Below are 12,574 nucleotides of genomic sequence, written 5' to 3' on the forward strand. Positions count from 1 at the left end.
TCGAAGATTTACTGGACTTGGTGCAACAATGCAACAATGTCATTACCAGCTGCAGGCCTTTTGAAGCGAAAAGCTTCACTACGCTAGTCAACACCGCGCTTCGCGTGAGCTGGCGTATGTCAGACTTGGCTCCGTAAGCGTGTTCGGAGTCGGACTTGGCTCCATAAGCGTGTTCGGAGTCGGCGCAGGTGGCCACTGCCGCGCGCTATGCGTCATCATTTGACGTTCGTCGCAAGCGCATGTTTATCGCGGATGCTGACTATATAACTGCTTGCCAGAGAATAGGCGTGCACATTCAATATGGAAGGAGAAGAGAGTGATACTACCTATACAGAGAGCTGTGTTTATGGCTGTACAGAAATCGCAAAACAATGTGCCCAACAATGATGAATAAAGAGGTTTAATAATCCTGCATAACTTATGGTATATATCATTGATAAGCAATTTGCATAACTACACAAGGCACACGTATAGCATAACCATAAGCTAACCAAAGCATATCCATAAGTGAAGTCATAAGCATAACCATAGGCTTAACCATAGCCATAACCATAGCTAAACCATAAGCATATCCATAACTTAAACCATAAGCATATCCATAAGTTAAACCGTAAACATAACCATAGGCTAAATCATAAAGCATAACCATAAGCCAAACCATAAGCCAAACCATAAGCCAAACCATAAGCCAAACCATAAGCATCACCGAACCTTTTCGCTTCGAGATATCCAGGCTTAGCCTTAGCGAAGCCCCAGCCAATTTTTTGTATGGTCCTCCATTTGATGTAGTCACGGACCACCATGTGCTATGTTGGCTGTCATCCTTGAAAGATCCCTCAGGCTGTCTTGCCCGATGGACACTTCATCTACAGGACTACAATATCCACGTGCTGTACCGCAGCGGACGCCAGCATTGTGACGCCGATGCCCTCTCGTGCTCTCCCTAGCCTGACGGCAATGCCTGGTGCTCACTATCCCAATTTATGATTTCCTCACTTGACCTTACTTGACCGTCTGAGCAGCGTAAGGACCATTTGATTACCTCTCTTATAGACTTGCTTTCTGGTTCATCAGCACGACCAACCACTTGCACGCTGCGTCGTCAAGCTCACCATTTCGCCATTCGCGACAACCTGCTTCACCGACGCTATTATAACTTCGACGGGTGTCAGTGGTTATTAGTAGTACCTCGCAGTCTCCGTTCCAACATACGCGCAGCTTTCAACGCTGTTCCACAGTGTGCATACTCAGAAGTTTTCAAAACTTATCAGCACCTTCGATGGCAGTACTATTGGTAAGGGATGTACAGCTACGTTCAGAAGTTCATTTGCTTTTGCTCCGATTGTCAGCACCGGAAATCACCACCCCCTCCTCTCGCCAGCCAGTCTGCAACCTTTACCTTGCCCCTACCTGGCAGCTTGGGCGTATCGGCATCAATTTGTATGGGCCCCTTCCCCTGACATCGGTTGTAAACCACTGGGCCATTGTGGCGGTTTACCACCACACACGATACGCCAAAACTGCCGTCCTCCTGGCAGCTACAGCACGCGATGTTGCCTTCTTCCTGTGTCATCGACCACATGAGGAACTGCTCAGTGATGGCAGACGTGCCTTCCTATCCGAAGTAGTTGAAGCCATTCTTAAAGAGTGCCACATTGTTCACACAACTACAGCGTACCATCCTCAAACCAATGGCCTTACAAAATGCTTCAACCATACGCTCGGCAACATGCTTGCAATGTTTGTCGCCTCTGACCACACGAATTGGGACGTCATTTTGCCCTTTGTAACCTATGCTACAACGTCGCAATATCCTTTCATATGGGTTCATAACTGTATAGTAGGCACCTGTCGCGCACCATCGACATAATTCTACCATACCAGCCAGATGCATCTAAATGTGCGCCCATTTCTGCCATGGCAAGACATGCTGAAGAGTGCCACGATGTCACACGGGCCTTTACCTCCAGTGACCAAGAGCGCCAGAAGAGCACTCGCGGTGACACCACCTCTGCACCCACCTTCCTTCCAGAAGCGTTTGTGCTTCTTTCTGTTCCTTCCACTGCACCTGGGCTCTCTTCAAAACTACTGCTGAAGTATGAAGGGCCATACCGTATCATTGAATGGGCATCCCCCGTTAACTACATGATCGAACCCATTGAGCCATGTTTTGACCTACGCTGTCGTGGACGAGACATTGTCAACATTGAACGCCTCAAGCCATACTATGGTCCATTCATAGTGAGGATCAGTTCGGTTGCTGGACGGCTCCCTTTTCTTTCCTGGGGGTAATCGTAGCTCTCCAGCACTGTCCTCAGCAGAACGCCACTCGTGCTGAGAGTTCGTGCCCTGCACTTACGGTCAGCCCAACCGCTGGTGGCTAATAAACACCTTTATACAGTCAAACCTCGATATATCAAACACGGATATATCGAATTATTGCGTATATCGAACACATTCTATATCACGTGGAAAATCGCAGGCATTTTTAATTTTTTATTTCGAACGGGGCCGGATGTAAAATGCATATATCGAACTCCGCCGCCCCAGACCAAGTTGACCAAGTTGGAAAGCTCGCCTCTGTTGACAGGAGGCGAGCTTTCCCGCAACACCCTCGAAGATAGCGGCGGCGCGATGGGCGTTCCAGAACTGCTGCGTACGACAGCTCCCACATCGGTTGCGCCGAGGGCGCCATTTGAACGTAGCGGCGTACACACGCGGCGGCTTGGAGCCAGCCACGGCCGGTCTCGAGGGGAGCGCGCGCTTCGCGCGCTTCTCTAAAGCGCGCGCTCCCCTAGAGACCGGCCGTGAGCCAGCCCGGCCGCCGTGCGCCGCCCCCGCCGTGCGCCGCCCCCGCCGTGCGCGCGTGATCGAGGCGGCCGTGGAGCAAGTTCGAGCGCTTTGTCGGTGCTGAGCCACACAGCATGTGCATTGAGGACTTCGTTGGCGGTGACGACAGCACCGGAACAGTGGCGGAGTTAACAGACGTGAGATCGCGGCAGAAGTGACTGCTGAGCGGTCAAACAAAGACGCTGCCGAGGCTGATCCAGCAAGCGCTGATGTTGCCCCGCTCCCGACTGCAACTGAGGCTGTAGCTGCTTTGGCCGTTGTACGCCGCTACTGCGGCGCAATAGAAGACACTGGGCCGTCTCTTGTGGACCGTTTGGACTACGTTGAGGACGCGGTTTCCAATATGAAGCAGGCTACGCTGCGTCAGTACTTTCAGCGAACGAAATAAATACTGTGTCTGAAGCTTCATGTGAATATCTATTGCGCCACGATTGGTTCATTGATTGATTTGTGCTAGTTTTTGACGCGTTTTCTACGTGATTTTATATATCGAATTCTGGCTATATCGAACTATTTTGCGATCACCGCGCTGTTCGATATATCGAGGTTCGACTGTAGTTGTTTTAATTTGAAATGTGCTAAGTTGACAGTTATAGGTCTGTTTCTATTACTGCTGTATTTGCCAATTCTACGAGTGCGCTTGATATCTTGGAGGTCTAGCTTGATGTTAAGCTTAGAAGTGCAAAGTTCCGCAATCTTGTTTTCCGATTCTCGCCATATTTTCCGCTCAAGGTCAGCAACGCCAAAAGAACCCAAAGTTAGAACGACGAGCCCTATCTTCTGAATCATTTAGCTGTGTCCTTAATGGCATTTGTGTTTTTATCGGCAGCTGTCTTGACACAACTAACTTCGGTTTTCAGTGCATTTATGGAGGAATATCTGTCTCTTCATGTACAGAATCAGAATAACAGTCTCCTTGAAGTGTGTTGATGTAATGGGAACCATGACACTCTCTGTAATGGCTGCACTTGGTGCTTTTAGGGCACGTATGGAGATATAAAGGGACCTACTACTGCAGGGGGTCCTGTGCCAGATGACCGATGGCTGGCGGTGACTGGAGGCAGCGAGTACATGCTGCAGGTGCAGATTAGCCACCGAGACCAACGCCACTCAGGGAAAAGCAGAGGAGGAGGCACTGCTGGGCAGGCCTTGGCCCCCCACTACCCAAAGCCAAAAGACGAGTCCTGGTTCCTGGTGCTGGGTGACCGGGAGCGCAAGGAGCTCATTGCCCTCAAGCGGACGGGCAGCCTGCGGGCCACCTGCAGACAACACGTACGCTCTGCATTGGCCCTCCTTTCTACTCAGTGATTTTGGGCCTAAGCAGCGCTGCTTGGTTGGGCACTCATTTTTTACACTAAGATGCCATTTTTATTGCTCCGCAATGAAAATGCCGTCATGATGCGCAGAGTGAATTCTCTATGGTTCATGCCGTATATGGTGTTTTACAGCACAATGCACAATTTAAAATTTGGAGGGGAGCATCAGATTTCTCTGATAAGTGGCAACTGAGAATAGGAAATTTTGCTTGAAGTAACTGTCTCACAATCATTTGTGTTTGAATTACCATTACTTTTATCCCCAAGAATTTTTCCCGATTCCGATGCATGTGGCTATGACAGGGCCCAAATGTCATTTCAAGTTATATATCAATTCAATTTACACAAGTTGGAATTTTCAGGACTTTACTGTATCCAGTAAGACCTAGAAAGTGTAAAGCAATAGTTTCTTGCATTGACTTCAGCCTACGTGTCTCAGTCTATTCCTATGTCAATAAACTAATCATTTCTGTCAGCCTGGGTACGACCACTACACTACATGTCACATTCCAGAAATTGCAATCATTTGTTTCATCATGTTGCTATTGCTCCAGATCTGTTGTGTACTGCTCTAAACTAGATTTTTTTTCCGCTCTTCTTAACCATTTGGGGGCCAGACGTTTTTGCATAGTTCTCCAAATTCAATTTATGTAGTCTAGTATTCTAGTAGTGTTTTTTCTAGTAGTAATAGTAGTAATAATTCTAGTAGCGTTTAAACTTAAATATTGTTTACTGGCAATATGCTTCTGAACATTTTATGCTTTCTTTCTATCTGAAAATTTAAAAAAGAAGGCTAGGATTTATGCTAATTATATTCATTTAGATCACTGAAAGGATTTCATGTTCAGTTCAGGTTCAGCTCCATAGCAAAAGTATCCTTTCATATGGATTCATAATGGTTCAGAATTCAATAATTCGGTTCAATAATAGCGGTTCAATAATTCTTATGAAACTATGGTTTTCAGCCTCACCCACGAATAGTTTATTTCCACCCTTACATGACGTGGATGTATGTATCTCTAGTGTTTTTATTAAATATAACACACAAAATTAACACACATTGACCCAAGGTGTTCAGGTTTACTGTGATCTGTTTTCGAAGGCCACAGTGCCCACTGCATGAAAAACAGATTTAATTGCATTTAGTTGCACATGTAAGCTGCCTATCTGCGTGCACTTTACCCGTTGAGGTTGAACATCTATTGAGGGACTGACATATTACGATTTGGTGATGACACAGGGCTGTGTGAGTGATGTTGCCTATATGAAGAATGTACTGATCTGCATAGCCTGCAGTTGAGTTGTAACGACACATTCATTCAAGTTCCGTTATTTCAGAGGGCTGAAACTTATGTGCTGTCACATGTCCTTTGTGTAAGTGAATTAGCAGTTTCCTGTCTGTGCCTATTGCCATCGATTGCCCACTGTCGGTAGTTGTGAACTTATATTTTTCCGCTTTCCAAGCACTGTCGGATAGTTAGCGCCATTTATTGGCTTATTTAGGAACTATATTTAGTCAGTTCTAGCTTTCAGTTTTCTTTTTCCGCCACATGCGGGTTTTTAAAAGGGACTCCCGAGGAGGGACATGGTCGGCACAATGATTGCTTGTAGTTTCCATGATGGCTTCGGCGTTTTGCACCGCTCATGCACAAAAACTTTGCATTTCTACCGATTCTAATATATTTGCATGCAGCATTTGTGGACTTTGGAAGCATTACTGATGCAGAAGACAATTTCAGTTTGTCAGGTTTCCAAATGGAGTTTCGCTTTCTTCGCCGAACTGTTTCAAAACTGTTATGCGCTGACATTGAGATCTCCTGCGTGTTCTAAAGGTCGCAGTTCTTAACCACAGAGCGTTAACATCCTTCGGTCTGGATAATTTGCCGGCGGCCACGCAGGAAGTCAAGTTTCACGTGGAAAGACAGCCAGGAGTCAGTCGACCTCATTTACACTAGGGCTAGTCACTAGAGTTAACACTTTATTTTATATCTGAAGTAATTTTTTACATAGAAAGATGGCATTTGCTAGAACATTGCACAGGTCCTTTTCGTTGAAAATTACCAGGTGCATGAAGTAATTGAGAACACGGCTTTGAATCATTATCAACATTAACACTCTCATTCTATCTGTCTAGGCACTTAACATCGTACACACTAACCCCTCTGTCAGCTATGTAGCACATTAGTCAATGGTATTAGCTTTCAGTTTGTAGTCTCAGATTCTCTCAAGTCGCCTTTGTTCCTGAGGCTTAGGCTTGACAGTCAACGCCATTCTGCTCGCCTTGTATGGCTGGGCTGGGGCGGTACCAGGACAAGCGCAAAATACGGCAACACACTATAATATCAACTACAGCTAAATTTATGGCTCCAGGGGATTCATGTGGCAGCAGTCTAGTTACGACCGCAACATTTGCCGGGGTCGATTGTGTGGCGAACAATGACAAGGCGTGACAAAGGATCGGAACAAGATGGTTACCTGAGGTCTCTCCTTTGTCCTGGCTCACAGTATCGAACAAGATGGTTACCTGAGGTCCCTCCTTTGTCGTGGCTCACAGTCTGCTCTTTTCCCGGATGTTCGGCGCCCCCTGCTGTGTTCTTTGCGCAGTCCAGTGGGCACACAGCTCCGCAGCCACGTGACCATTACGTTCGCAACTGATTTGCAAGAGGGTTTTTCTACCATGACAAAATCCATCTGGCTCCCCGCACAGGAAGAGAAGAATGCATCTGCTCTCCTCGCTTCCTTAGCGCATGTAGGAGCGCCAGAAAATATGAAACTTTCATAATTCCCACAAGTTTCTGTATCAGCTATTCGACCACAGCAACTAGGAGATCACTACCTTTCTGAATGTTGCAAAATGTGGCCCTATACCGTAAAACTATTCCAAATATATATATATATATATATATATATATATATATATATATATATATATATATATATATATATATATATATATATATATATATATATATATATCTTTTTATGCAAATCTCATGACGTTAATTTACGTAACCGCTGATGCAAGAATCAGGGGATGACGCGCAGTTTCTTTGAACCACCCAATTAAGCTCTCTCCTCATTTATAGGTCGTCACGTTTGTTTGCTTTCAAAGCAAACAACACTGCCTACCTTTACTGGTTTTTCATATCTACTTGGCTGACCAGAGGCGAAGAGCACACAAGTGGAGAGGGTTTTGGTGATGAGTCTAAGCTAGCACAGTAAAAGCCCGATGAGAAGGGTGGTGCTAGCACCTGCGATTGCCCGTCTTCCCTTCTTCAGCTTGTGGAGCTGGTCAAAAATGGCAGCGGCAATGCAACGAAAGCTTGAAAATGCCGCTAAAATGCATCTTCAGTGAACAAGAGTTGGCAGAGTGATGTCATATATGTGCTGAAAGGGCTCGACGTTTCATTACCATGCAAAAATTATTATTATACTCAAGTAAATCCATTCTCCCAGAAATCTTTGGGTAGCCAGTGCCAGAGTGATCAGTGGGTAGACATCCTTTATTCCTTTCGGAATGGGGGCAGCCTCAGACTATTTTGAAAGAAAATCAGTTTTGTTTGGCATATTAATGCTGCTTTAATGTGTATGCATCACTTTCACGTGGTGAGTTCTCGCGATTTTGTAATGTCACATGACGACAGGCAAAGTGGGTGCTGCCCAAAAATATCTTAACCAATCGCAAAAGGCTAATGGTGAAAAGGGCGTAGAATCGAAATGTTTTTGTTTCTGGGATCTAATCATGCATAATCAGTGCGTACAGATATCAGATGAGAAGTTTTCATGATTTTTGCTACATCACTTGACAGACAGGTGAAGTAAGCGTTGCGCGAAAGATTTTTTGACCAATCATGGAGGACTGATTGGGGAAATGAAATAGAAACAGTTTGGAATAGGTCTACATTATAGTGCCCATAGTTTGTTTTCTGGGTGAGACCAGAGTTCGTGGCCAATTATTATTCACACGGTTGAATTTCTCCAGCACATGGAGGTCATGATGAGGAAAAGCCCTTAAAGGGTGATTATGGCTGCTGACGATCAGCTTCATTTGGCAGAATCAAAAATCAAGCTTCTTGTGCAAGATTTTATTACCATATCTACTCGAATCTAGGCCAGCCCCGATTCTAAGCCAACCCCCAAATGTCCAAAGCCCAAGAAAAAAAAACAACTTACCTCGAATGTAAGACGAACAAAAACATGAGGAGAGTGTTCACAAAATGAAAACAGCATTTATTTAATATTGCTACACGCGTGTGGCATTTGATTGTTCGAACGAGGCACGTGGGCGCCATCACTGGGCGCCATCACGAACTGGGCTCGCACGGTGAGTATAACCGGTAAGCACTGCAACCACTTTTGTAAATATAACCTGTAAATAGTTGCTCATCTTACTGACCGTCCTTCGCAAAACATTGTGGTGGAGGTAGAACTTCCCCGTCCTAGCCACGGAGCTCCAAAGCGGCCGCATCGTCATCTTCTCAACCAGGGCTTCCGATGGAACCAACCCATCGCCACCTACACCTGCGGCGCCAACCACAACGTACATTACGGTTTCCTAGTCTCCGTGATCCTGGGACATTCTCCGCCCAAAATAGTGTTGACGTCGACAACTGGCTCAGCATGTATGAGCGTGTTAGCTGAAGCCACCACTGGGAGGGAACCTACCATCATGCTTGCCAATGTGATTTTTTATCTGGACAGGACACCGCGTGTGTGGTTTCACACCCATGAGGTCGAACTCTCCAGCTGGGACATTTTCAAAGAGCGGCTTCACGACCTATTTGGCAGCCCATCAGCTCGCCAACAGGCTGCGCAAAAAGAGCTTCCTACCTTTGTCCAGCCCTTGACCGAATCGTATGTCTCCTACATACAGGAAGGGCTCGTGCTTTGCCGGAAAATAGACGAGCACATGACCAAGGTTGACAAGATGGGCCACATCCTAAAAGGCATCGCGGACAACGGTTTCAATTTGCTGGTCTGTAACGACGTTTCTACCGTCGATGCCATCATCAAAGAATGCCACCGTTTTGAGGTAGCCAAAAGCTGCCGCGTCGTACCGCAGTTTTTCCGACTCCCGAACACCCCTGCCACATCCTCTTGTTCCACTCTTACCGCCACAAGACAGTTTCAAGAAAACGTCGCACGTATCGTTGTTGTGAGATTGAAGCGGCGAGTTCGACCCCCCCTTCATCCACAACCCCCTGACAGTACCTTTGACGAAGTGGCCTCCACTATTTCCGTAATTCAAGCAGTTGTGTGGCAAGAAATTGCAAACCTTGGCATTCCTGCCACCTGCTCTGTCTCCTGACCTGATTCGGCACCCATTCCCATGTCCACAACCTGTAATGACCAGTATTTCGCTCCCAGACCACGCAATCCTGCCGAATGGCGAAACCCAGACGACAAACCGATCTGCTTCCTCTGCCACCGTGTTGGTCATGTATCCTGCCACTGCCGCACCACCTGAATACCGCCGTACTGAAGCTCGAGTAACGGCGAGCGGTGATGCTCGCCATTAGTCGCCTCGCCGTCTGTACCCTACTTCTGATGCCCCTGACAGCCGCTCCTCCGTGCGATCACCATCGCCTCAACGCCGTCGCTCCTCGTCACACCAGCCTCGCCGCCTTTCCTCACCAAACCAACGGACGGAAAGCTAGGCCGTGCAGCTCTTGCAGGTAGTGCTGCATCATGTTCCTCCTGTCCAAATCCTCCATTGACGCTCCTCACCAACACGAACCTAATTGAAGTAGACGTAGATGGTGTTCGTTGACAGCATTAATGGATACTGGAGCCCAAGTGTCCATAATGAGCGCTAACTTACGTCATTGCCTCAAAAAAAGTTCTTATGCCTGCCATCACTGAAGCCATACACGTCGCCAATGGCACCACTGTTGCCATCAGTGGTATGTGCACTGCTCGCGTAGGAATTGCTGGCCGCCAAGTTTCAGTCCTGTTCACCGTGCTGACCAGTTGCCCTCATGACCAAATCATCGTGCTCGACTTTCTGACGGCACATTCTGCCCTCATCGACTGTTCCACCGGTACGCTGTGCCTCGAGCTTCCTCTTCTTTCAGACGTTCGCCCCGTACAACCGAACACCCTCTGCACCACAGCGTTTGTTCGCTTACCTCCAAAAGCCCTAACCTTCGTCGAATTGGCCTCAACAGCAACCGTGCGTCGTCGCAGCTATTCGTGATGTCCTCCTGGCGCACGACATCTCTGTGCCACACTCCGTCGTAACCCTTACCGCTAATCGGATGTGTCTCCCTGTTATCAACTTTGGCTTGACGAAGCAAGTGTTACTTGAAGGCATAGCGGTGGCCACGCTCTGGTCAGTGACAGATGACCACGTCACTGCTTTTGCAGCCGATGCATCTCCAGATCCTCCTTATTACCCGCAGGATGCCCTGAACCTCGACAGTTCTTTACGTCCCCACGACCCTGGCTCCTTTTGCGGCACTGACATCATCAACGCCGGTGACTGGCTTGAAAGTTACGAGTGTGTTGCAATTAACAATTGGTGGGACCCGACAGTGGCGCTCGCCAATGTCGCTTTCTACCTCAGCGAGACAGCACACGTCTGGTTCGACACTTATGAAGCAGAGCTGCCCAGCTAGGATGTATGCAAGGAGGAGCGTTGTGACCTATTTGGCAAACCAATTGGTCACCAGCATCCCATTTCGAAAGACCTCTCCTGTCATGCTCGAACTCCGTGGAGTTATGCGTGTCGTACATACTTAACGTTATTACCCTTTGCCACCAAGTTGATACTGTTGTGATCAGCTGTTTACCCCACAAAAGCAGTCGCTCAAGGAGGACGCAATAATAGTGAACAGGCCAGTGACCTCGTCAGAGCCATCCCCAACTGCGATGATTTATGGCAAACAGTTGGGTTCTGCCAAGAGGTTCTGCCGGGAAGGGTGCAAGGGGACATTCCTTCACATCACCTGTCATCTACCCAAACTGCCACATCCGTGCCGGATATGGGGTCATTGTGCTTCCCCCTTGCCCTGTGCTATCTGGATGATGTCATTGTGTTCTCCCCAACCTTTGGACGCCTTACCTTACCCTGTCTTTCGTCCATCCTATCAGTGTTTCATGCTTTCATGCTTTCATGCTTCTGGGCTACAACTTTATTTTTCGAAATGCCATTTTGGTCAACGCCAGATTACCATTCTCGAGCATCTCAATGACTCATCTGGCGTCCGCCCCGATAACGCCAAGGTTCATGCTGTCCTGGAGTTTGCTGTACCAACTAGTGACGAGCCCCGCAGGGGCGTCTGCGTGAGCAGGCGTTTGGTGTGTCGCGACACCACGGACCCGAGCACATGAGGGTCGGACCCTCCCCCGTGTAGCCGTGCGCGGCTTAGCCGTGTCTGGGGAAAAGGGGATCCTGGGGGTTGAGCCGAAGCTGGGTGTTTGGACCTTTAAGGCCCCCCAGTGGAGGCAACACACCCCTTTGGCCTCTGCTTCACATAGACGGCACCCCCGGACTGACCCACCCGGGGGAAATCGGTAGTTGCCTTTTCCTGTCTCTCTCTCCCTCCAGCCTTCGTCTTTCTCTCACTTTTCATCTTTCCTGTCTTCTCCTTCCTTCCGCTTACTTCCAAATTTTCCAGGCAGCAAGGGTTAACCTTGTGTGATTAGCCAACCTAGGTTATTTCATATTTGGTTATTGTGATAACGTACAGCTGGCATTTACAGGACCTGTTCTTACAGTCCCTGTAGCGTCCCCTTGTAGGACTCCATGGTGGGTGGCTGGCGTTATTGCCGAAAATTCAATTCCTTTATGGCAACATCCTTCCCTCCGCTTCCTGATTGCCCTCAGAAAAGAGGGCGCACCGATGAAGTATTCCAGTTTTTTGGACAGCAAAAAGAATCTTTCCCTCGTTTTCACGTGATCCACTCTGAAAAACCAGATAAACCAGTAAGAACTATCTCACCCTTCCTTGTTTTGAAGTCATTGACTGAAGTCTTTGGTCCTGGATATAAGACGTCAAGGATGGCAAGCGGTGATCTCCTCTTGGAGCTCAGTGATCAAAAACAATATGAAAAATTGTCAACACTAGTTTCATTTGGGGAAACCCAAATAATTATAACCCCGCACCGCACGATGAACACCACCCGTGGTGTTGTCTCTGACGATGACTTGATGGAGCTCACTGAGGCTGAACTCTTGGAGGGCTTCAGTGACCAGAATGTTATCAATGTTAAACGAATTAAGATGAGGCGAGATGGAAAAGAGATCAAAACGAAACACTTGATACTCACCTTCGGCTCAAGTGTCCTTCCCGAGTCCATCGAGGCCGGGTACATCAAGCTCCGTGTTAGGCCGTAGGTACCAAACCCACTCCGTTGTTTCGAATGCCAGCGCTTCGGCCACAGCTCGCAGAGCTGCCGAGGCCGCC

The 12,574-nt window shown here is 47.7% G+C and overlaps 1 protein-coding gene across 2 annotated transcripts in view; it reads left to right on the plus strand.

Annotated features, from left to right (window-relative positions):
- The window catches only part of LOC139060239 (activating signal cointegrator 1 complex subunit 3-like), a 462,385-nt gene that overhangs the window by 436,211 nt on the left and 13,600 nt on the right, over positions 1-12,574 (plus strand). For both annotated transcript variants that reach the window (XM_070539311.1, XM_070539312.1), the window contains one exon: positions 3,869-4,122. In XM_070539311.1, coding sequence (XP_070395412.1) covers positions 3,869-4,122 — 254 coding nt within the window. The remainder of the gene's footprint in view (positions 1-3,868; positions 4,123-12,574) is intronic.

Source organism: Dermacentor albipictus, chromosome 5 (assembly GCF_038994185.2).
Source record: "Dermacentor albipictus isolate Rhodes 1998 colony chromosome 5, USDA_Dalb.pri_finalv2, whole genome shotgun sequence".
NCBI lineage: Eukaryota > Metazoa > Arthropoda > Arachnida > Ixodida > Ixodidae > Dermacentor > Dermacentor albipictus.